Source organism: Pholcus phalangioides, unplaced genomic scaffold (assembly GCF_987345545.1).
Source record: "Pholcus phalangioides strain wild (caught in Gottingen) unplaced genomic scaffold, Ppha-v1.0 ptg000014l_1, whole genome shotgun sequence".
Lineage (NCBI taxonomy): Eukaryota > Metazoa > Arthropoda > Arachnida > Araneae > Pholcidae > Pholcus > Pholcus phalangioides.
The window spans coordinates 12096566-12122920 of record NW_028301607.1 but is presented as its reverse complement, the minus strand read 5'-3'; the positions used below and the strand labels follow the sequence as shown (position 1 = coordinate 12122920).

The 26355-nt window shown below is 39.8% G+C and overlaps 1 protein-coding gene across 2 annotated transcripts in view; it reads left to right on the top strand.

Moving 5' to 3' along the window:
* Positions 1 to 26355, top strand: part of LOC149078162 (uncharacterized) — a 59855-nt gene that overhangs the window by 7900 nt on the left and 25600 nt on the right. Inside the window, exons 1-3 of one of the 2 annotated variants that reach the window (XM_089241751.1) lie at positions 16155 to 16227; positions 20407 to 20588; positions 24019 to 24222. In XM_089241751.1, coding sequence (XP_089097877.1) covers positions 20535 to 20588; positions 24019 to 24222 — 258 coding nt within the window. In that variant the 5' untranslated portion in view covers positions 16155 to 16227; positions 20407 to 20534. Of the gene's footprint in view, positions 1 to 16154; positions 16228 to 20406; positions 20589 to 24018; positions 24223 to 26355 lie in introns of those variants that run through there. The other variant, XM_089241750.1, reaches the window with a different exon arrangement.

Here is a 26355-nt window from a genome sequence, read left to right as displayed (position 1 = left end):
GCAGAACGACGTGATGGAAGGGGCGAAATGTATGATTTCGTTTGGTCGTCCATTAATTTAGAGGACAGACAAATTTTCCCATATTATTCGGCTGTTGGTAGAGCTGATAGTTCCAATCTCCCTTCCCTGGATCCGCGCCTGAGCGGAGGCAGACATCTTCAGATGCGAATGGGGCGGAGGCAGAGGGATCTGAGGCGATGTGTTGGAGAAGCGACTTGCGTATTCAGTTCATCCAGTATTTTACAGGACAGATAAATTTTTCCCATTTCGGCCCCCCCCCGGGATCCGCGCCTGACCAAGGAGCCCCCTTGGCTTATGAATTAGTTTTTAAATTATGAAAAGTTCGAAAAATTGTGTATATGGGAAAAAAAATAGGTCTGTAAAATGGGGGTGCATACTTAGCTGGAACTAACAACTTACACATTGTACTTATATTATCATAGTACCTATCACATCTCATCGTGCAGTCCCACTATGGATGTGAGGTCCCGGGTCATTGTCACATGGGCCCTAAGGGCTGGTGTGATTGCCCTGGTTCTTTGGACAGCTCTGATCGATTCTGAAATTAGTCACGTTCATTTCATAATTTCACCTGATTTTCACCTGTGAACCCCCGTAGAACAGGTTCTCGGAACTTTGAAGGGGGCCCTATGGCCCAAGCGGAGAACCACTGTCCTCATGTATCAAATGCATCGCGCAACGATATTTTGGGGTCATTCAAGTATTATGCCAAAATCGGGGGGGGGGGGAGATTCGCGTGTGCTGACTCTTGATGACGAGGCGGGGGGAAGAGGGGGTTTAATGATGCTTACGTCATCTCAACGGGCCACATCAGTATATGGCTTAGAGCAGTGTTTCCCAAAGTGGGCGATGGAATGGTCCAATGATTGATAGAAACTACGAGTATAACATAGGATCCTATGGGTTCGCTTGAGTCGGGGGGGGGGGGATGAGAGGAAAAAAAATTTAAGAAGGGGGGTGACGGAACAAGAAGTTTTTTTGAAACTGGCTTAGAACAGTGATTCCCAACGCGGGCGATGGGAAGTTCCAGGGGAGTGGTGGTGGTAACTAGGAGTCTAACATAGGATCGTATGGGTTAGATTGCGTTGGGAGAAAAAAAATTTCTGAAGAAGGGGGAGATGGGACAAAAACGGTTGGGAAACTATGGCTTAGAGGGTGGGTCGCAATGAATTTCTTTAAAAGAAATTTAGAGTTCTTTACCTTGAAATAGCATTGAAATCAGATCGAAATTTTAATTTTTTTAAGAATACTTTTTGGCATTAAATTTTTTTAAAAAATCATCTGGGGGTGAGGGTAGCACAATCCACCAATGCCCCCCCCCTCCTCTCTTACCGTGTACGTCTCTGATCTCAATACGAGGTGGGGAGGACGGAGCCAAAGCCTCCTAGATACTAGCATCCAGGAGGCTTTGACAGCTGAGACGAAATTTTCCTGGGAAGGAAAGGGGGGGGGCGGTCAAAAATGGTTAAAAATCCGCTGACGTTAATACTTGAACGTCCCCTTCACACTATACAGCCAAAATCGAGATTTTATTTTCAATTTTGCCAGTTCTTTGTGAAATAGCTATTTTTCTCAAAATAGCTTGCGGGCCACGGCAAAAAAAAAAAGTTTCATTTGGCCCATGCGGCAAAAACAAACCCCTGGCCTTAGGGATTCTCGTGGCTTTGGATCGAAATAACGGGTGTTTTTGTCTATTGAAAATTTTTCCACGATTAACTGTATTTTTTCTTTGGCAAATCTAATAGCCAAACAGCAAAAAAAAAAAGCAAAAACGTGATTCCGGCCGGCATCTGTGGTGTGGTATAGCGTTACACGCGCTCCAATGCTCCTTAATTGCTTCTTTAGGGGCTGTTCCGTGGCATTATGAAAAGGCGAATTCATAGAGATTCCCCTCTTTCTCCGAAACAAAATAATAAAGAAAACAAAAAAAAAAAAGAGAGAAGCTGCGACATTGAACAGTGCGGGGTGACGTCACGCCCTTTGCTGACGTCATGGCTCTCTCATCCTCTACGCTTGCGGCGACCCACCCCGATTGGCCGCTCTTCTATTGGGGAAGGAGGGAGGGAGGGAGGGACGGGGAAATAGAGAGCCCCCCCCCTCCTCGCACTTGCACCAGGTGGGTTGGCCGGTTGCCAGAAATGGCACTTTCTCGCTGTTTTTGTTATTTCTTGTGTGTGTGTGTGTGTTTTTTTATTGGAACATTCCGTGAAGTTGCTACCATCGATTTTTGTCTTGTCCAACCCTGATTAGACTCCCCCCCCCCCCCCCTTCATGTCTCCGTCCATGCTCTGATTCAAGATCATGTTTTTTGTTGTTGTTGTGCTTAGAGGCAGTGCCGTCTTAACACAGTGGCGTATTTACGTGTGTGTGTGTGGGGGGGGGGCGGCGGATTAGCGTGCTGTAGCCCAGGGCTGGAAGTTCAAATCGGCGGGAAATCTGAAGAATGTGTTGCCGAGAAAATTAGTAAAATGAGAAAAGAGCATCAAAATCATAAATCCACCTCTGCCCAGACCGTGAATGTTCAACCCTGGGGGGCCAAATGTGGCCCCGCGACCCCCCAAACTATTTTTGTAAAAACGAACGAAGCGGCTCATAAACAGATCACTTGAGTGACTCACTTTGCAGTTCCGCATCACTTGAGTGACCGCGGCACAATCTCATATCAATGACCCGCAGAACATTTACCAATTGTTCAGTTACCATTGCGCACTTGATTAACGTGTGGCACAATTCCAGGGCAATTGAATTTGCCCATGGTGCATTTTCAGATCACAACTCATTCAACTTCGTCCCAGTTCGAGGTCAATTAAACGAACCGCGACATTACAGATATCTTGGGAATGGCTCAACGGCACATTTTGAGGTCACTCAAGCGGACCGCGGTACATTTCAAGGTTACTGAAATGACTTGCTACACATTTACAGATCATTTGAACGAATCCCCTCACTCAATAGGGTAGGTCATAGATCACTCAAATGACCCGTTTCACATTTATAGATCACCAGAGTGACCAGCAGCACATTTCCAGATCACCTAAGTGACCAGCAGCACATTTCCAGATCACCTAAGTGACCCATGGCACAGTTCCAGATCACTTAATTATGTGGCCCGCGATATGTTCTCAAACCAATGAAGTCACCCGCACTCCCCCAAAGGTTGAGCACTCTTGGCCTAGTCCAAGAGACCTTCAGCCTTTTTCTAGTCGCGAGCACTGCCTGTACCCATCATAAAAAGAAGAGCACTCTTGCGGCAAGTTTGACTTACGAATGCATGAAATCAGGATGATTTCAGTCCTTGAATGTAATTAGTACAAAGGTGTTAAATTGGAACGGTTGATCAAGTGCTCGCGAGCACGAAATCCGAAACGAGCATCGAGCACTCTGGGTGCTCTCGAGAAACGGGTTGAAGATGCCTGGCCTAGATAATCTGAGGGACTAGTTCAGTGAGGGACCTAGAGAGTTTGCAAAGATATGATTGAATAAAAGATTGTGTAAGCATGCGATTTACCAAAAGAGTGACCTGAAAAGGAAGGAACTAGGTCCGTGAGCGATCAAAAGTATGGAGTGCGTGCAAGCATGTGAATGCCCAAAAAAGTGACCTAGACAGTGAGGGAACATGCCAGGATGCGATCAAAAGCTTAACGTAGAACATGTGTATTTCTATTTAGGTAGGGTGCCTCAGAAAAATTAATTTTCCCGGGGGGTGGGGCCCACGATGCTCTTAAACGCAAATTTTGACGTCTTTCTCTTCTAGTCTAATTTTCTTGACCATTCACTTCTCAAATTGGAAGCCCGGCGCTATACGCCCGCTTAGTCCCCCCCCCCCCCCAAACCATGTAATATGCGGTTCTGTTTCTAAGCTGCTCTTTCAGTCACTCACATGTTTGCACACTTTTTGATCGTTCTTCTTTGTCTTCATTCACCTGGACTTCGCTTTATAATAATAATAACGTGATCTTCACGTATTCCCAAGGGATCAGCATGATCCGTCCAGGGAATTTGTTAGTGCTAGTAGTAGACATCCATGCCCAGACTTCGAACTGGGATTCGAACCCAGACCTGCACAGTGAGAAGCTAGTTCCCGAACCACTCGACTGCCAGGCGGCTATAGGTTACCTGTTTTGGTCAATGTTTGCACTCACACGTTCTCCAGGTCACACTCGTGGATGCACACACTCTAGGTCACTCACATGTTTGCGCATTCTCTGGGTCATTGCTTTGGTCACTCAAACACGTTTGCAAACTATCTCACTCTTTTCATCAATCACGATCAAGTCCTTGCTCTTTAGGTCAATGTTTTGGTCACTCATGTGTCTGCACACTGTGTTGGTCACTCATGTGTCTGCACACTGTGTTGGTCACTCATGTGTCTGCACACTGTGTTGGTCACTCATGTGTCTGCACACTGTGTTGGTCACTCACACGCTTGCTAATTCACTCAAAGTTCTCAAACTTTTCCCACTGGTGACTCCCTTGGCCTAGTCATTTGTTTATCTGCGGCTCTGCGGAAATAGGCTAAAAAAAAAAATCATTCCAAAGCACTAGAAGAGCATCCATCAATACACCAACTCCTCATGACGCCCCCTTATTTGTGATGTCCCTATGAGCTTAGACGCATATTTTGAGAACTACCACCAGAACCACTACTCTAGGTCAATCTTATGGTCACTCAAAGGACCTGGATCCCTTCCTCTCTAGGTCACTTATATGCTTGCAAACTATCTGGATCACCCTTTTCGTCACTCATCGACCTGCTCCTTTGTCATCCAGGTCACTTTTTTGGATATTCACATGCTTTAAAACTCTGTCTGGGTCACTCTTTTGGTCAGTCACTGACCTGCTTCTTGCTCTTAGGTCACTTATTTGGTTATTCATATGCTTGCACAATGTTTTGGTTGTCTCACACGTTTGCAAACTCTGTAAGTCGCTCGTTTGGTCACCCACTCTCGCTGTACCTGAGCGAGGGAGGCGTATTTACGGTTTTACAATTCGTCGCCCCCTTCTCTCATCTCTACTAATTTTCTTGACACTCATTCCTCAAATTTACCGCCCTGGGTTGCACATAGCACGCTAATCCCCACATTAAACCATAGGTACATACAAGGGGGAGGGCGAAGGCCCCCCCCCCTTCAGTGAAAAAAATTGTATTTGCATAGGCGGAAGGGTGACATTCGCTCCTCCCCATTCACCATTACACCTTCGGTGATTCGCCTCCTCCCACCCCCGTTCGAGGAGCCTGTATCCGCTTATGCTGTAAATACGCCTCTGGTTGTGCGATACACATGCGCCAAGCCAGCAAGAATCGCTCGCCCATTCATTAATTTTCCCGTTAATTCGATTTCCTCCCCCTCCCCGCATGTAGCTGCGATTTTTTTTATTGTACGCTACTGTATTTTCGTCGTGTGTGTGTGTGTGTGTGGGGGGGGGGGGAGCGCATCAATATTCCATGTTTGAATTTTTTGTGAACTGAATACCTAATTTTGGCGACCATATGGGGAAAGCGAAAAAAAAAAATCACTGCCGTGTTAAAGTCACGGGTCTTTTCTCCTACACTTTTTCCTCAAAAACGCGATCGATAATCTTGTCGCATGTGTTTTCAAGGTTTCCTCAGGTAGATTGGTGGTGTGTTTCGTCGTCGTCATATTATCGTGTATTATTTTTCTAAATGGCGAGAACTGTTGGCTCCTGTTTTCCCCGCTCCCTGTACTTGGCTATAAATTTCTGTGCCTGGAAGTTATCGAATGGTTTATCGGGTACACACACACACACACTCATAATGGCCATTACTTTATGCGCAATAATTTTCATTTCCACTTGAATGGGATATTTTTTACCCCAACTTCAACCAAACCAGTGTTTCCCGAAGTGAGCGATGAAAAGGGTCCAGGGGCGGCGGTAAAAACTTTGGGTTTAGTTGAGGACGATGAGAGCAAAAGATTTTTGAAGAAGGGGGCGGTGGAATAAAAAAAAAGTTTGGGAAACTGATCTAAACCCTCAGCCCCTTTTTAGGCATTGGGGGGGGGGGGGTAGAGCTTGGGTATTGCAGGAAGTGGGGAGGAGAAAGACTAGCTGCAAAAGACTAGGTCCTAGTGAGAAGATGAGGAACGGCTCGGTGCGACCCCTTTGACTAAGCTTGTTGGCGCCCTCGGTTAGTTTCTTAGTCACATATTAGGGTCACAAGGGCTTCCGAGGTTAGTCGTACACCAAACCAAATATTATGCTCATAAAGAAAATTACTGAGCAATTTTAAATTCAAAATATAGGCAGGGGTAGTGCTTCATTGCTAAAATTGACGGTGTTGTTGATTTTGCGTCTCACTGAAAAAAGTTTCACAACTCCCTGGGTTAGTCAGTGGACGTGTGTTTAAATTCTGATACTTGCCCCCGGTTAAACGGGGCTCTGAAATAAACTCTGGTATGAAGCTATCAAGATTTTCTACTCGTAAACACAACTGTCGTAACGCATGGGCACTCAAAACCTTATATGGACTTGTGATAATGATATTCAACACTATAATTTCTGAGAACAAGTGTGTGTGACCAGGTAGACAGGTACTTTCGTTTAGGTAGGAGCCCCGTAGTGATGTTAAGATGGTGCTGCTTGTAAAGTGATTACACCCATGTCTTCCATACTTTATGGAGACAGAAGTGAGACCTTCAGGCAAACCATTTCCCTATAGGGACCCAAAAATAGACGAATCCCCGTAACGAAAGCAGAATACGAGACCGATGACTAACTTACTGGCAAAGCCAGCCCCCCCCCCCCCACATCCTGGGTCAGGTAGATATGTTTCACGCGCTCTTCTATGGTAAATTTCAGTGGGGGAGGGCACTGGCAGCATTATGGGTCCCGAACCTGGCTAGTAGAATCAACCCACCAATTCACATACAGTAGAATCTCGACTACCCGGCCTAGTGTCTTGGCGCCATAGCGTCGCCAAATCATAGGAGCTGTCGCCAAACTTCGCTAAGTTTGTTGCCAATTTGGCGATATTTACAGAGAAATGCGTTAATTTTCATTTTTTCATTAAATAATGACTATTTACAGGTGAAAAATGACATAATAAATGATAAATAAGAACTATTTACATTTAACAATATATTCTTGTGTGGACCTGCCTTTTCTATATGTTATAAATTTTTGAAACATACATAACAAACATTTGCATTTATGCATAAAGTACTAAGGAGAGACCAAGAGGTCACAAAATTATGATTAAGAGTGGTTTTTGGTATTAAAATGGTGTTTTTGATGGTATTTGGGGGGAGGAATTAAAGGAGTTGAGCATTTATAGAACTCCGGCCTACACGGCTCGTCTCTCCCGCCACCTTAGGCCGGATAGTTCGGATTCCACTGTGATCGCTCTTGAAGAGGCATCCGGACTCCTCGTAAATGTGCCCGGGTAAGCCTATCTTATGCGTTGAGACAGCCCTGATCGAATGTAGTAATGCCAAATGAAAAATGCTTTTTGAATAAGATATGTTTTTTTTATATTATGGATATTCAAAAAGAGAAAACATTTTTTTACGTGAATCCGTCTTTTAAATTATCTGACGATAAGGAGGCATCCGAAAAAAAGTTGCGTGACGAAATTCCTTAAACGCTCATATCTCAGGACGTTCCCAGCACAAGTAGAAAAGGCAATGTTATCATCAGATGCACATTGCGAAGACAAATCCAATGATATTACATTTCACAAATCGTGTGATATCATCACCGGTATTGATATCTCTCCTCGTTCTGCATTGGCGTATTTACGGGAGGGCTTAGAGGTGTATAGCCCTGGGCGGCAAATTTGAGGAATGAGTGGCCAAGAAAAATAGTAGAGTAGGAGGAAGGGTGGCAAAATTTATATAACCCCTAAATACATCCCCCTCTGCCGAGACAGTACAGGTTTAGGTTAATGAGTGACAGTAAAAGAGCGACTTAGAGCGTAAGCAAGCATGTGAATGATAAAAAAAGTGACCTACAGAGTGTGGGACCAGGTCAATGGGTGATCTAGAGAGTGTACAAGCACGTGAATGACCAAAAGATTGACCTAGAGAGTCTGACAGCATGTGAATTACCAAAAAAATAACATGGAGCATGTATAAACGATCAAAAGAGTCATATATAAAGCAAGGAAACGTGTCAGTGAGCGACCAAAAGAGTGACCCAGTGCGTGTGCAAGTATGTGAGTGACCAAAGCAGTGTACAATCATGGGAATAACTAAAAGAGTGTCTTAGAGAGTATGAGAGCATGGGAGTTACCAAAACAGTGTCTTAGAGAGAGTGGGAGCACGTAAATGGACAAAACAGTGTTCAAGCGTGTGAGTGACTTAAAGAGTGCGTGATCATGGGAGTGACCAAAAGAATGACTTGGAGATATAGGTGTACTTGTCGGAGTGCAAGAACACCTGGGGAGCCCAAGCGGGAATTATGGCACAGGGTGGCGAATTCGACGAAAGAGTAGCCTAGAAAATCGGACTAGAATGGGAGAGAAGGGCGTCAAAATTCGTGCAGCTTACAGGCAGCGAAACCACAAATGTGCCTCTGTCCGCCTGGGCTGGCAGGTCCCACTGCCAGCAAATTGTCGTAAAAAATTGCTTTTCGCTATATTTTGAGCAGTTCACAACGAAAATAGACGACATTGGTATGGTTTGTTAGCTATTCCATAAAAAACGCCGATGATAATGGCATAATTTCAGTATCTACCATGCGATTCAAGGCACAAAAAAAAAAAAAACCGTATTCGCGCCAAAAAATGCGGCCGTGTCTATGACACAGCCTACCCCATTTTTTTTACTTTTTTTAAAATTGATATTGCATCGGTCTTTTTTTTCATGGTGCTCGTCTTTTATGTGATAATGACGTTAGGTATAATGCGTAAACAGTAAGCATAATTTTTATACGCTTACTGTGAGTCCACACCAGCTATAGTAGATCTACTATGAGATGGTGTTGACTGAGTACGTGTGCGTATTGCCTCCCCTTCTCCTCTCCATTTCCGGACGGGATATCTATGAACATTCGAGTGTCCGATACTTTTCAGATTATGTAATGACACAGTGAAACCTCGATATAACCATTCTCTGCGGACCAAGAAAACATATTGTTGTAGAAGGATCATGGGAAGGGGGGGGGGATAGATATGAAAGACTGGGGTGGGTGGGGGGCATAATGATGATTCATATACATAATTGACGCTGGGGAGGCAATGCCTTCCCCCGTATCTCGGCCCATGAGAAGGATTATCGTTTTGTGGAGAGGCAGTGTGTAGGCATTTCCAAAAAGACTTGAAAAAATATCGTTGTAGAGGGATCTATCGTTATATCGAGTATCGTTGTAGCGGGGGAATTCACGGTAATTACATATGACTTCTGTATTGAATAAATAAACACTGTCGAGTGTGTGTGTGTTTTCCCGTACTTGAATATATTATTCAGAATTGTCTTTTTTCTTTTGTAAAATTGCTGACATGATAACTAGAGATTTCTTTCAGCATGTTCTCGATAACGATATTTTTTTTTATAGAATCGTGCCCGATAACAAAGGCTGTAATCTAATCTATACCTATTCCAACAGACTGTTAGGTGGATACAATAATGACAAAGCCTCATGTTCATTTTAAAAATTGGATGTTTCATGGCGGGCAATGGCTAAAATATGTAATTGCTGATGGAGCTTAAATATATAATTGTTGATTAATTGCTGTGCCGATTGAAAGTTCGAAGAAATTAGTTTCATGAGTAATCGTCATCTAAAAGTGTGTGTATTACGAGCCATGATTATGGTGGCCAGATGACGTACCTGAGAAACCGAGACAAATCCCGGAATTCCTAATTGAATACCGGGACAAAACACGTAATCCATTAATAAAAACCAGCACATTTTAGAACTCCTTTTTTGAGGGACTTTACAATATAAAATTGCAAACTTACAATGCAATAGGAAAACATCACACTGCTTCTACACAAAGGTGTCAAAATGAGTAAAACATCAGGATAGGGCTATGAATGTCCGACGTCTCGTATATACGGAATTGAAAGGCGTTCACCGTGAGGGGGGGGGGGGGATAACTTTTTTTTTTATTGCATCCAAAACTTTTAATTAGTTGCACAAATAGAAATCCTTTCGCGACCATTTTCCAAATTTCAAGATATGTCTGTGGCATTTGTGCATATTTTTTGAGATTTTTACTTTCATTGAAAATGTTAGCGCCCTCCCCCAAAGCAGAATGTTTTGCGTTGTTCTGCAACGATCCCTCGGCTGACTTAAAATGTTCTGCTGTAAAAATTCGCATCTACATAATTGCGTTTTTCTACACTTTTCTTAAAACTCTTCCAGATTGTTCTGCAATAGCACTGGTTGTTCTGCGACGTACGTCGCACATTTCGGCATATTCTGCTTTAGGGGCGTCCTCTATGTATTGCTTCTACACTGAACAAAAATATGATAGAGTAGAGTACATAATTAAATATATATATATACTAATGACAGCTTAAGCTGTCACTAAGCTAAGCATTATTGGGGCAAAGTGCGGGCGGTAAATTCGAGAAATGAATGGTCATAAGAAAATTAGATTAGACTGAGTGAAGGGTCGCAAAATTCGTGTATCCCGCAGGTGGCGAGACCTTAAAGTTCCCTCTGATCTAGTCAACACCAGTATCCCCCCGTTGGTGAGGGCCTCGATTTTTCCCCTGACGGTATTGTTTTCATTGGTGAAATGAAAAGACAAATTTAATTCAGTTCTAGTGATTTGAAAGAAGATTCTTGAACATGAGAATAGTTAACTGCGATTTTTCCGACTACAAAAATTGCATAGAGGCTTGTTGTTGTTTTTGTCATAATATTTTCGTTGCAAGAAGTACAAACGGTCAAATTATCGACTCTTTGCTCTCTTGCTTTTCCCCCCCCCCTGATAAGTTATGCGTATATTTACGTGTCGCCGTGAAATCTTGAAACTGAGATGATTCTTATCTCTGCGCGTGAACGTATCGATATCCTTGCGTTCCGAAGGGCTCGCCGTCAAATGTGTGTGTGTACGCAAGCGTGTTTCGGTTGTTTTTGTTCTTCTCAGGGTCGCAACTAAGGGGGAAGCAGTTGGATCTGGTGCCCTGGTTGCCGGGCCAGGGTAGGCGGCACAGATTTCCACCTTCAATCTCCCCAAAGTTACAAGAGGGCGCCAAAATATGTGCTTGCCTCGGCTGACTAAGTATCTAGTTGCGGCCGTCATTCCTCTATCACTGTTTTCCTGAGTGGGCAAAATCTGTCTGAGGGTGATGGGATGGTCCTGGGTAGGAGCTACGGGTATAACATGGGATCCTATGGGTTGACTTGCTTGAGTTTGGGGGGGGGAAGGAAAGGGTTTTTTTTTGGAGAAAGGAGCAATGGAGCAGAAAGTTTGGGAAATACTGTGCTCAATATCATATAGTTTAACAAACTTTTTGTACCATACCCCACCCTCTTCAAATTTCAAAACTTTTTTCTTCTCATCGACTTCCATTGAGAATCCCCTGCAGCTCCTTCCCCTTGTATGGGCCATGTGAGAACCTCGGTTGAATAGGGGCTTCCACAATGAGATCTGGCACAATGATTAATGACAATAAATATGTATCTTAAGAGGTGTTGCCTAAGCCCTCTTCTATTTTGCCCTGGGGCTATGATGCTGTTGAAACGGTGGCAGCCTTATAACTATCAAAAGTTCCGCGGAAAACTTTACGTTGGAAATTCCTGCACTAGGGTGACATGGAGCATAGTTCCAGGCAATTTAATTGACCAGTTCCAGAGCTTTAGCACCCGAGTGGTGTTGTGGTAAGATGCTCACCTTCCACCATGTAGGTTACCGTCAAGGTCCACGGGTTCGAATCCGGGGAAGGACATCAGAAACAAGTTCTTTATCTCCCTAGCCTGGAACGGCGGCCACCGATAGATGGCGCCTTCATTTCCCACCCAACTCCACTGGTTGGAAGTTGCCACTTGCGATTTGTCCAGCCCTGTAATTATGTAGCCCGTGGCACGTTTTGAAATCTATGAAGTAGCTCGCACTCCCCTAAAGGTTAAACACCCTTGCGTTTTTCCAATATCTGAGTGTATAGAACAGCGCATATACAGGGTGTCCTGTAAGTCCTAATTAGCCCTTTATCTCGTCAACCGTTGGGATTATAGAGGTTCTAATTTAAAAAATGCTCAAAATTTGTTCAGAAATCCCTCTGTACCAATTTTGGGAGTAAAAATACAGTGTTCCAGAGAATGAAAAATTACAGTTCCCCCACCCCTGGTCCTCTTAACTTTCAATCAGAAAATTGTTGCCCGGTCTCTCCCTGGGACCAAAAAAAAAAAAAAAACTCATCCGTTTCAAAATGCAATATTCACCGAGATATTCGAATTCCAGAATCAGAGGGAATTTGGGAATGAACAGCATAAACTAACGCGGATAACGCTTCCTTCCCTCATTTACGCTGTTCCTTTTCAACTTTTCTCCGAATTTCGAATTGAAATAACTCGGCGAATGTTGCGCTTTCAGGCATGGACTTTTTTTGGCCTAAGGTGAGGCAGGGCAACAATTTTCTGATTGGAAGTTAGAGGACTCGGTGGACCGTCCAAAAATTTAGATTTTTTCATTCTATGACACACTGTATTTTTACTCTCAAAAGTGGTAAAGGAGGATTTCTGAACTTATTTTGAGCATTTTTTCGAATTAGAACCATGCCTTTGCAACGAACGGTTGATTAAATAGAGGGTGTTACGACTTACAGGACACCCTTTGTACGGGTGTTACAAAAATGTGCGTTAATCAATTGACTCTTTCTCTCTCTCAGTGTGCACCAAACTTATTTGTATCACCACCTTCCCTGTTCCTCATGAGAAAAAGAATTCTGATGTCGTCATTCTTCTGGTTCGCTCCAGTAGCCCCGGGTGATGGGGAGCGGGGGGGGGGGGGGAAGCACTCATTTCGAAAACACTAATCGGCTCGATCGAAATGATCTGCATCCACCTGTAAATCAGTGACGGAATCGGCAGTTGTGATGGTCAATGAGGGGAGGAAAGAGTTTAGCGTAGTACAACACAGCATAGTTAATTAGGCAGATGAAATCCTGTTTCGACAGGGCCGCCGAATAGTTGGTCGATGTGTAGCCGCTTTTTATCGGGTTTGATGTCACGGTTACAGTTTTTATCCGTTGTTTACGTCATCCGCTAAATATTCTCCACACTTTTTTTTTTTTCCTCGTGTTTTATATTCTTCCCTGCTTTATCTGAAACGACGTCTTTTCTTTTATTCATGGCCTGTCAAATTACCCCTGTGACCCAACATCCAGCAGCAGCAGCTTCTCCCACCAAATGTTTTGCGGTTTTTTTTCTCCATAGTTAAAAGAAAAAAAAAGAGTGACTTAAATCGACTTCTATTTTATTATTATTAGTTTTTCTTATATATCTTGGGAAGATCCATCTCGCTCTTTTTTCCTGAATGGCCAATTTTCGGGGGTGCGGTTACTTGCGCACCATAAAGAAGAATAATCACCAGCGTGACATGTTTTTCTCTCCAATACATGTTGTCTCTATTTTTACGTGTGGCGTGTATCTGATTATCTATGGAGTGAAGGAGCAGAATTTTTTATATATATATATATATATATACCGTAATGCAGTGGTTCTCTCTCAACCTGGGGCCACGGGTGAAAATCGGAACTGCGACTAGTGGGTGAAGGGGTAGGCCACGGAGAGATGTGAAGAAATAAAACTTTCAGGTGAAATGTGTTGGGGGGAGAAAACGTGACTATTTGCAGAATCCAGCAGAGCTGTTCAAGGAATCGGGTCCATTTTAGCCCGTGTGGTATTCGCTTGGGGTACTCGTGTACCCGTGTGGGTATTGCTTAGGGCACTCGTGTCCATAGGGAACCTACATGATGAGATATATTACTGAATGAACGCCAGGAGCTCTGCCACCGGACTTATCCCGTTGCTGATATCTCTTCCAGCCCAGCTTAGTGGCATAGTCTGGAACAAAGTGAGTGCACCTAACAGTCTGAGTGTGTAGCTAGTGTTGTGCTTGATATTTTAGTGCTGTCACCTATACTTCGAATTGTGAGTGAAGTGTAATGATTGAATATTTGTAACGTTGTAGGTCTGTTGCTCTCTGTGACGTGACGTTTTAACGGAGGGATCGGCTCACATTCGCACCTTGAAGTTGGAAACCACAGAAAACAAAGCCGATCACCATTGTGGCGCCGGTGGGGTTCGAACCCAGATCCTCGCGAAGCGAGTCGGTCACTATGACCACTCGACCACTACAGCGGTTGAGATCAATTACTATGATTTCCGAGTGTAAATATGTAAACTGTTACGGTTATTTTTAGCTAAGTATAAGCCCCCTCTCCGAGCACCACTATGGTGAGACGACCATGTATTGAATTCCCACAAGAAAGAAGCTCACTGAACGCTAGCCCAGCATAGACGTGGACCGAGAGGGATGTGTGAGGTGATTTAAATTGTCCGGTATTTTTTATACAAATCTATATTTCCATATAACTCGGCTCTTGGAAATGATGATCACCCACCTTCTCGATCCGTGCGTGGTCCAGGGCAGGGCCGTAACTACTGGGGGGGGGGGGCAGAGGGGCAACTGCCCCGGGCGGAAGTTTTTTGGTGGGAACAAACAACATAACAAAATTATCGAATTTTAAAGTTTTTGGGGTGGCAAAAATCTTAGTTACAGCCTGTGTCCAGGGTTCCAGAAATTGATCTTTTTTAAAATTTTTTTTGTTCATTATAAATTTAGTTTTGACTAAATTCAATTCAATAAGTAGAAAAAGTCTCGCTCCTGCATGAGGGTAGAAGTGCCCTGAGCAAGACGGGGTGGGGGGGGGGGCACGAGAAGATATTTTGATCAAGGACGAGGGCGATGGGCTAAAAAAGGTCAAGAACCACTACTGTAATGTACAGTGATACCTCGGCTTACGAATTTTTCGGGTAATGATGATTTTTTTCATGACATTTCTGCCTCAGCTAACGAACATTTTTGTTCAAAACAGCCGCGTCGTCAGCTGAATTGCTGCGTCAATGATCATCAAAGAATTACTGTACTGTCACTCCAGCCCGATTAACTCATGTCGACCTCGGAATTTTTTTTCCATATGCAGATCCACTTCTCTTCTGGAATTATTTCTTTGTAGATGAAAATGCAGAATTCCAGAATTGAAAATTAAGAATTTATGAAAGAAATTAGTGTAAACCCCTCTTTTTTGTGGACAGCAGTGGGGAAAAAAAAATTCGTTCGTAAAAGGGGGGGGGGGGTGGCGGCGATTAGCCATGGGGTTGAAATGAATACTTTTATTATAAAGGGGAGGGGGGACATTATAATTTGGCCGTAAAAGAGGGGTTACTGCATCGGAGGGGGGTACCCTTTAAGAGGGGTTATTTTTTTTTATTTGCAAAACAATCACAAAATACATTTCAAAGACAAAAATCACAGAAAAGGACATCCAGACCAACCTTGACCCCCCTGCTCTGTCCCCCATAGCGGATATAAGCTGGTTACTACCATAGAAAGGAAAAGACATGAACACATAATAGTCTGTATTATCGTAGGTGGGGATATATAGTCCAGCTAACCTTGGGTGTGGACCCCCTGTCGCATACCCCAAATGGTGGCTCTGATTATGTCAACACCATCTTTGGTCTCCTAAAGCTAGTGTTGGTTATGCACATAATGCAAAGAAAAAGAGATCTTTTAAGCGCCTCATTTTGCTGTGAATTCTCATTTATCTAATTTTGAAGCTGTGCACATTATTGCCTCTTGTCAGTTATTTTTTCATAGCGCTCCTTGTAAATTTTTTGGCAGCGCCTGGAGCGAACTGAACGATTTTCCACGAAAACCTACGGGAAATCGCGTTCCGGCTAACGAAGATTCCGGCTAATAACAGACGTGATTCCGGAACGAATCGTCTTCGTTAGGCGAGGTTATATATATATATATCACTGCACAAGGCTAAGGACACCGCCGTGGAAAAAAGATTTGTTTGGCGTGCTTTTCGCCTACGTGGAACGGCGTTCGGCAACCCTTTGTCCCGCCACGCCGCTGAGCACACGAGGTTGGCGACGAGGAGAGTGAGTGCGAGAGAGAGAGGTGTGTATCTGTGCGCGCGTGTGGAGAAAAGAAAGGGTGCTAAAGGCTTTGCTGCTGGGATGATGTTGCGAAGTGCGATGGATGGGTTGCTGTAGCGCAAGGTATGGTTTTGGAAAACGCATTTCTATTTTTAGATCGGCTCCCTCCCTCTCTGCACCTCCTTTTATGCTATTTCTATCAAAGGGTTTTTAGTATTGGGGGGGGGGGGAGGAAGAAAAGAGAAGGGATTCCTTTCATCCTTGTCTGAGTTATCAACAACTCAGCTGTCTGGCTGAGATTAGATTATTTTAAAGGGTCTCTCTCTCTCTTCTCTCATTGATATTAAAGAGAAATCCCTACCCACTTCGAGTTTTTCCCCCTTGTCTATGCATGGATTTATGGCGGCCAGCATACTTGCCTATAAAATTTTTATTGATTTTTTTTTTCTTCAAAATGAAAACAAATATTTTGACCATTGATTGGAATTTACTCAGAGAATGTCAATTTCTTTTCATTTTGGGATTTGAAGTATTGGATGAATGAGACCTTATGTGACCCTCTATGATACACCACACAATAAAAACCATATTGAATTTTTTTTTTTTTCTCACCAATGTGGTCGTTAATTGGTGCTGTTGGTATATTTTTAATTGAAACAATACATCAGCACATCTATTTAATTAGAGTGGATTTTTTTTTAATTTGTTACAATGACTGTAATATGGGTAAAATATAAATTTTTTTTTCTTTATTTTATTGCTATCTATAAACTGATAAAATTTTGTTTAAAGTTTGATTTTAATTCCAATTCGGTATGATTTTATAAATTTCTGAACATGCAAAATTTCAGCAGCTCTCAAAAAATGACACTGAAGAAAGACCAGCTCTTTCTAGATTTAAAAAAAAAGTATAGTACTTATATAGCCATATTTTGTTCTGAAATGAGCTTACTTTACTGAAAGATGTGTTTTTTACTTTTCCTACTTTACAAAGGATTGAGAAAAAACAAATTGGTATGAGGGTTATATTTTTTTTATCATGCATTTCCTATGTATATACAGGGGAGCATAGATGGTGAAAGGGTATCTCTTCACTGATATTAAAAAAAAAAAAAATCTCCCTACCTACTTCGATTTTTCTTTTTCTTGTCTATGGTATTTATGGTGTCTAGCACACTCTCCCACTAATTTTTTATTGATTTAAAAAAAAAAAAAAAGTTGACCATTCATTGGAACTTTGAGAATTTCAATTTCTTTGGATTTTCAGATTTGGAGTATAAGATGAATGAGACTTTATATTTGTGTTTAACCCTTTATGGTGCATACCATATTAAAGCATGCAAATGAGTGTTGTTACTATTTTTTTAATTGAAATAATATATAGACACACCAATATAATTAATAAGAGTGGATTTTTTTTAAATTAAGTTACAATGAGTAGCTAAAGGAGAAATAATTTTTCCTTATATTAGAGTTATCTATAAACTGATGAAATCTTGCTAAAAAAGTTTAATTTTAATTTCAATTCCCTCAATTTGGTACAATTTTATGACTCTCTGAACACCCAAAGTCTCAGCAACTCTCAAAAAATGACACCAACAAAGAATAAACTCTTTCTAGATAATATAGAATAAATTTTTCCAATAGACGTAGTCACTCCCAAAAATTGAAACCTTTTTTTGCATCTACATATTGCTTCAAAATTAGTTTTTTCCCGTATAATTATTGATTGGAACCACCTTCCATCTAATTCTGTGGACTGCTACTGATTGTGTATGTAGCATCAATCGCCTATGTCAAATCCCTTCACTGCACCCTCTTTTATATGCCTTGGCAAATATGCAAACAATATTGTATAAATCAATAAATAGTTTTGCATTTATATAGCTGTATTTTGTATTGACATGACCCTGAAATATGAAACACCATTTTTAAAATGCCAATACAGTTGTGGAAAAGAAATTGGTATAATAGGTTTTTTTGGCCATGTAAATATACACCCTGCCGTAGAGGATATCTCTTCTCACTGATATTGAAAAAGAGAAAATCCCTACCTACTTCGATTTTTTTTTTTCTCTTGTCTATGGGATTTATGACGGTCAGCACACCCGGCTATTAATTTTTTAAAATGAAAAAAGTTTTGACCATTGATTGGAATTCACTCAGAGAATGTCCATTTCTTTTAATTTTGGGATTTGGAGTATTAGGTGAATGAGACATTATTTTTGTATTTCACCCTCTATGGTTCATAAAAAGATTGCTACCCCAGAGAGTCCCACACCAAGTGATTAGTGCATCAACCTCTCAGTGAGTATTTTTTAGGCTGCCATTCAAAAATGGCGATAAATTGTAGGTCTCTGTCTAATTAGCCCTCGATTGCAAAAAATGACCTTGGTGCTACAAATATGATCAAATAATCAAATGAAATCATCCTGATAGATGCACATTCTGGAACACCAAAATAATTGTTAAAAGAAATTGGTATAATGAGGTTTTTTTTGACCATGTATATTCAAATACACACAAATATACTCTTTCTGGATAAAAAAAAGTATTGTATCTGTTTCAGGGTTGTATCAGTTTTAACAGTGGGCAGTTTGAACCATGGTTGAAACCAGTTTAAACCAGTCCAGTCAATATTAGTTTCGGCCACTTCAAGTGGTCAAAACTCAAACATCAACATTTTTTCTCATTAATTCTTAAAAAGTAGTTACATGATACTCCCTTTAATAACTCAAATTAATGCTTGAAAAAGACATGGAGTATGAATGACTAAATGTATATTAGTTAATTATATTTGAGTTAAGATTTATAGTCGAATTGAATGAAATTGAATTCATGCCATAAAAAACAGCATCCAAAATCAGGGTTTGTAAGGTTTTGGTCATTATTGTAAAAACCAGAGTATACGTACATAAATTTTTACCATATTATCCAAACCTTTATATCCTAAACTGTCTAAAACCTTCACCTCTTTTGACCAGGTTAAAAATGGTTGTAGCTATATATGGCCAAATATGGTCTTGAAACTGATTGAGTAATAATTTTAAATGTTTCTCCTGTTATTTTTATTTTATTAAAATAATTAATAAATAATAAGATAATCAGGGAGAGTGATAATTAAGTGAATTTGAAAAGGCTAGTCAATGTAGAACCTGCTGTTACAGCTGCAACTAGGAACAAAAAGGCCCCCCCCCCCCCCCTCCGGGTATAAGAAGCCAATCCTTATGATCTCACGTTATATCTGCAGTTTCTTACTCCTCTCCCAGTGGTCCACATCAACTTGGATAATCCTGGTCTTTGCTGTATATGCATTACATTCCCCAGAGAAAATTTTACAAGGTGCATGTATGTCAAGTAGCTTTAATGTATTTACATATATTAGATCAATTGATCCCCCATCACTAGTGCTGGAGGAATGATACCCCAGGAAATCCAATTTGATCAAAGTGACATTGCTTCCATGTGTTGCAATAAGCTTTTTCTTTGTACACTTTGTCACATGTTCATCATGACATATTTTATAATAATGAAATATCGGTACTCTGTTACTCGCTTGCATGGCTTTATCGTAGAATTACACGCAACATATATGACGCTGAAATATTGAAAGGACATTGCGAAAATCATGATACTTCACCTTCATTTAGAGAATTACAAGTTAATTTTATTCATGGTTATCCCTAATTGAGGTACATTACCCAAATAACTCAATATAGATTATAAACGAATAAGGGCACTCTCACAGTACACAGGATTTGTACAAAAAAGGTTACTCATAATAATCAATAACAAAATTGTGATCAACTCACCATCATCCTTACCTTTCACTGGCGAATAGCTCTGGAGCTTAAGGTAACCCTGGAAGACATCGTTAGGGTTTGTATGAAGAGATGGGTACATCACTTATCTTTCCAAATATCAGTTTCGGCATAACATCCAGAAAATTGAATTTCTCAGTTTCGTTAGGGTTTATTTTCAGAGTGTGAGTACGATCACGACAACTTCACGTTCCGTTATTTGAATTAATAGATCTAAAGTTGTGTTTTTAGTGTATATAACTTGAGTTGCTTGCAAGAAAATACAATAAGAGATCAAGGTATCACTGTTTTCAAATTTCATTTGTTTATACGATTCTTGAATTTGTTTTTACTTTGAGTAATTTTTGAATTGTTTTTTCCTTGCAAATGAATCTAATTATGATTTCAATTAGTATTTTAATCTGCATGTATAAGTATGTATGCATTACCAGCTCATTTACAAATACACCCAAAATAACTAGTTTTTTCCTTTTCATTTTAGGCTATTATTGATAGGTGATTAATGCTCAGGCAGTTTATTGCCCGACCTATGTGAGTCCTGTTGATTTTTTACTACATAAGTTAGTTCTGGGTGTCTCTTCATAACCAGTTGCTTACCATTGACCAACCATGGGGAGGAAAAAAATACAGATATCTCGCATCACAGACGAGAGGAATAGACAGGTAATATTTATGTCATGCAGCAAGCGATAATAATACTATCCTGATTGAATATGCAATTCACACAAGAATGTCTTTTCACTATGATCGTTATTTCTCCATTCAATCCTGTTTATATCATCCGATGTATCAAACCTTCAAGATTCAAATTTTTTCAAACCATCATAAGGAGACTTCCTAGATCAGGTTGAATTGAATTACCCAAAATAAAGTGATCTTTATAGATAACATACAGTGGAATTTTGGTTTATGAGCATAATACAATCTGTATGGGCTTGTAATTTGAAACATTTGTATATCAAATTAAACTTCCCCATAGAAAGTAATAGAAATTCAAATGATTCGTTCCCCAATCTTCTCTCCCACACCAGCCGTAATCCTTTTCAAAGGAGAAATGCAGTTCATTTATTACAAATTATCATATTTTTTACTTATGCTGTATCGAATGCTCAAGTACAGTTGACTTGGCTTAATTGGATAGCAACGATTCTGGCACACAATATCTGACTAAGCAGGGTATCCCATTATGCGGGAAATAATTTGATTGCCATTTTGCAATGTTAGTGTCAGGGTTGGGTTTTTGACGTCAAAAACTGGCGTGACAAGCATCAAAAACTGGTTTAAACTGTCAAAAATTGTCGAAAACCGTCAAAAACCTAAATGAATGCCTTTTGATAATGTTTTGAACACGATAGGTATACAACATGATGAAAATTACTTTTTGTCATATTACAATGTTTTATTTTTAAATATTAATTTATTACAATAATTAAAACAAAATATTAATTATAATTTGCAATTTTGAATTTTTCAACATAAGAGTTAGAACATATGAAATATAATTTTATGGTTTATTTATCTAAGCTACTCATTACCTGTGTTCAATTTGCTAAGCAGAATAGAGCTGTTTATTCAAAATATGTATGATAGGGCATCAGGGTTAGGTTTTTGACCCCAGAAACTAACTCGGTATTGAAACTATCAAAATCTTACTGTCAATGATGTCAAATAGTTTTTAACTAACTTGATAGATATGTTAAATATCTATAACAAAACACTTACTGTTATTTAGATTAAAGGGTTTTATATACAGAATTATAATTACTGAGGAAAAAAATATATTTTGATATTTTAAATTTTCTGATCTGCCCAAAATTTTATTCCATATAAAAATTCTCATGCAGCATCTGTTAATGCACTAATTAAACTCGTTTATTTTCACCTAAAAATTTCTTAGATCAGGGTGTATAAATTCACAGAGCTTTAAAGAGTATTTTCAACCAAAGCAGAGCTGACAAGACTTGATACCCAAAGCATTTGTTTTGCACGTTTGAATACAGCTTCAATTGGAAAACCATTGCATTATAAATACTAGTAAATGTACCATATCATAGTGCAAAAGTAAGAATAAACCAAGTTTGACATATACAAGCTAGCATTGCCAAATTAAATGACATTTTAGTCCTACAATTTAGTATTTTGATCGCTAGATATATTTCAATGTTATGCACAACAAGAGTATCGTTTTAAGTATCAGTGGTTATCTAGATAATTTAATAATAACAGAAATCAACATTACATACATGATGCAATAAACTTTTTTAAACACTTATTGGTTGTAAAAAGAGTACAGCAGACGGTTTATATCAATGCAAACATATATAAGCAGTTGAAGAAATTTTGGAAGGTCAAGAATCATCTTGAATCAAAGAATGTCAGATCTTTCCATAGTTTTCCCTTATGTTCATGTTCATGTTATACTTTATTCAAATTTTATAAGAAAAAAAGCATATATATTGTCCAAAATAATTCTGTCGAGAGTAGAAAATTATTTTAAAATCATATTTTAAATATTTGTTCTTTGTATAACATAGTCATTTTAAACATTACATGGAATTAACATGTGCATTTCTAATGGGAGTTTTTATATCGAAAAGTAATATTTGAGGTTTTTGACAGAGGGTTTTTGATGTGACGGTTTAAACCACAGTTTAAACTGTCACAAACCTACCAATCCTGGTTAGTGTAGTTTGTATGTTGAAAACTGGTGAAGGATCAATATTAATAAAACTTCTCAAACAAATCAGAATGATCACAGTACCTAAGACTTTTACTTTTCATTGAGAAAGTTAGCTCCCTCTATTGGCTCAAAAGAAAACAAAAATAAAATGATTAAATGTATGTATTAAAAAGAACTTGAATACTGGGAGGCCAGTACCTACTCTCAAATATATTTATCTTAATCCAGTAACATATTTTCCATTAATTTCAAATGTTCCATTCAATAAAAACATATGTATAGTGGTTGATGCAACTGTTAGTTGATATGTGAAATGTAATATTCGATTATGTGGGGGAAAAATAGTTGATATTACTATGTTAAGCAGGGAACGTTGACATTGTCTCTATGGGAGAAATTATGATGCTGGAGGATTTTATCTATTTATCTGATTAAAATCTATTATTAAAATCTAAATTATCTATTAAGTGGGACCGGCTGCATTTCACAAATGAGGGGCTCTACTATGAAATCCTTGCTTGCATTAACACACAGCAAGAGGGTGAGACAGTTTTTCATAGTCTCATGCTATGAATGCCATTCCCATCGTCAGTGAGGTCTTAATGAATTGACCCAAACCAATCCCTAAACTATTGTAGGATTTTATCAATACACATATGCATATATTATAATTTTGTTTGGTCCGTCAGTAAAATAAAATAGAAAAGGTGAGTGACCAAAAGAGTGAACAAGCGAGTGGATGAGTGACCTTAATCAGTCATATGTTGCTCACTTGATCAGTCATATGTTTTTCACTTGATCAGTCATATGTTGCTCACTTGATCAGTCATATGTTGCTCACTTGATCAGTCATATGTTGCTCACTTGATCAGTCATATGTTGCTCACTTGATCAGTCATATGTTGCTCACTTGATCAGTCATATGTTGCTCACTCATATGGTCCCTCCATCACTAATACCATCACTTGCACACTCACTTGGTAACTCATACGGTCGGTCACTTACTCATACAGTCACTCACTTGATCATTCATATGGTCATTCATTCAACCATACAGCCACTCACACTCATTTACTCATGCGGTTACTTACACAATTGCTCAAATGGGCATTCACTCACACTCATTCCTACAGTCACTTACACACTCGGTCACTCAAATGGTCATTTACTCACTCATGCAGTCACTTGTACACTCACTTGGTCACTCATACAGATGCTCACCCACATAGATATCGCTTTTAGTGATATCTATATATGTTGCAAAAATTTTAAAGTTGCACGTAACAGAATAAAACAATCATAAACGTAGTTACTTGTAATCTGAAGTTTTTCTCTGTGTAGAATACTACTATATTCTATATTCAATACTACTTTGTCATGAATGCAATTATATCACGGAAACTTTTATTGCAGGTTACTTTTACAAAGAGAAAGTTCGGCCTCATGAAGAAAGCATATGAGCTCAGTGTCCTATGCGACTGCGAAATAGCTCTCATCATTTTCAATAGTACAAACAAGTTGTTCCAGTATGCCAGTACAGACATGGATAAAGTCTTGTTGAAGTATACAGAGTATAATGAACCTCATGAAAGCAGGACAAACAGTGATATCATTGAGGCGAGCACCTCTTAGTTCAATTTCTAAGTTGTTTCACTTTCCGTATATCAATATTTGTGCATAATCACTGCATGATATCTGAGAGTTTTATTTCATTTTTTATTTTTGGTGCTTCCCTCTCACCCCTATGATTTTTTGTATAACTTATTTTTGGTGCTTCCCTATGATTTTTTTGTACAACTTATTCGCTCATACCTCCAGAGTATGACTAAAATGCCTTTAACCAGTCATCTGGCTATAACCGCATATGACATAATGGTCATATGTAACAGTGGTGCCTACAATGGCGTATGACGTCATGCAGATATTTGGGCTTTCTCACAAGGATGTGACAGAATAATTTGTAATGCAGCTGCTGCCCCCTTGCACAGGCATCCTTCTACTTTATTATCTCACCACTAGATGGAGATGAATATTTCAAGGTCTGGGATTATTATCACTGTTATCTTCACCATGCTTTGCGAGGTATCATATTGGGTCTCAACATATTCCCTGATGTTTATATTTTTTTGCAAAGGACCCTCTTTCTAGCAGTGACAGGGCTATTTGACACTTTCTTTCACATAAAAAAATGCACTTTTCTTGTTTCTGATTTTTCAGTTCGAATTTTCCTCACTTTGCCTTTGCACATTCTATTTATATTTTAATAGCTTCAGACTTCCCAAAAAGGGGGGGGGGGAAGTGTATGTATCTTCATAAAAAGAGGCACCTCATTTAGACGATTACAAAGCTGAAAAATATTCTAGCATTCTCTAGCAATAGTATTCTACAGTTTGATTCTAAATTCATGGGACAAACTTTAAGAGGTGATATAAGACTCCTAAACAAGCATTTCGGGCCATAGAATGTGTGGTCGAATCACAGTAGCAAAGGCGGTAGAGAGTATTTTTAGATAGAGTGCAAAACAGCACTTCTCCAAAAGCAAACATCATATTTTTCTGACAGCTTTGCTGCAATAAGTGCAATCAACTGTTCAAGGGTATAGGGTATTGTAATGTAGTAGGCCTTCTCATGGTGCAACCTGTAACGAAAATTCTACCACAAGTCATTATACTGCTTGATCATTGTTTGGCACAGCATAACCTTGATGGTCCTTGCACCAACAAAAACAAACTCCAATCCAATCGTGCATATTCACCCTCGGATGGTTGATAACAACTGCTAAACCGCACATGCAGCTCGTCCACATTCCTCTGTGGGACTTCTAACGAATACGTACATATTGGAATGTGTGTATATGCGTTGTGAACCTAACATGAATTTTGTTTCTGTGTAATGCTTGTTATGTGCAGTGCTGCCATCTGCCATCAGTTTTTCTAACTATGAGTGAAGTGTAATGATTGAATAATTTTATCATTGTAGGCCTGTTGCTCTCTAGCGAGACTTTTTAACGGGGAGATCGGCCCACATTCACACCTCGAAGTTGGGAATCTCAGAAAACCAACTTAGCTGACCACCACTGTGGCAACAGTAGGAACATATATCACTGCAAAGCCATCGGAAAAATATGATGTTTGTTTTTGGTGAATTTGAAATGCTGTTGAGCACTCTCTAAAAGTACAGTGATATCTTGGTTTTCATCTATAATTCGTTCGAAAACAATTGGTGAAATTCGAAATCAATGAAAACCGGGGCATTTATATTTTCCATATGAATTAATGTAAATCCAATTAATTCGTTCTAGAAACTCCAAAATACCAAAAACACAACTTACAGAGAATATAGTGTTTGATACTAAAAACAATCAGAAAATGATATAAATTGAATATAAAAGACTAGTGTAAAGAATAAATGAACATTTAATATGGCATTTACATTTTTATACCTTTCTGAAGACTCTTCTTGGCATATAGAAGACGGCAAGGGGGAAGAGAGTTGTGCAGATATTGTTTGGAAGGGGAATTCCCCCTCCCCCCCCCTCTTAAGGACCTTAGGTATCAAGGCACTATCTGAGGTTACTTCCCTTCTTGGTCTTTTGGAATTAAGACCAGCTTAAACGTTGGACCATGAAAGCTGTTCAAAGGAGGGTCTGTTTCTGCCGCCTCTTTAAGATTTGCCTAAAATGAGGCAAGACATTATCATTAAACAAGTTGCAGCCTTTTTCCTCAAAAGACTGCCGTCTCTGGAAACTTT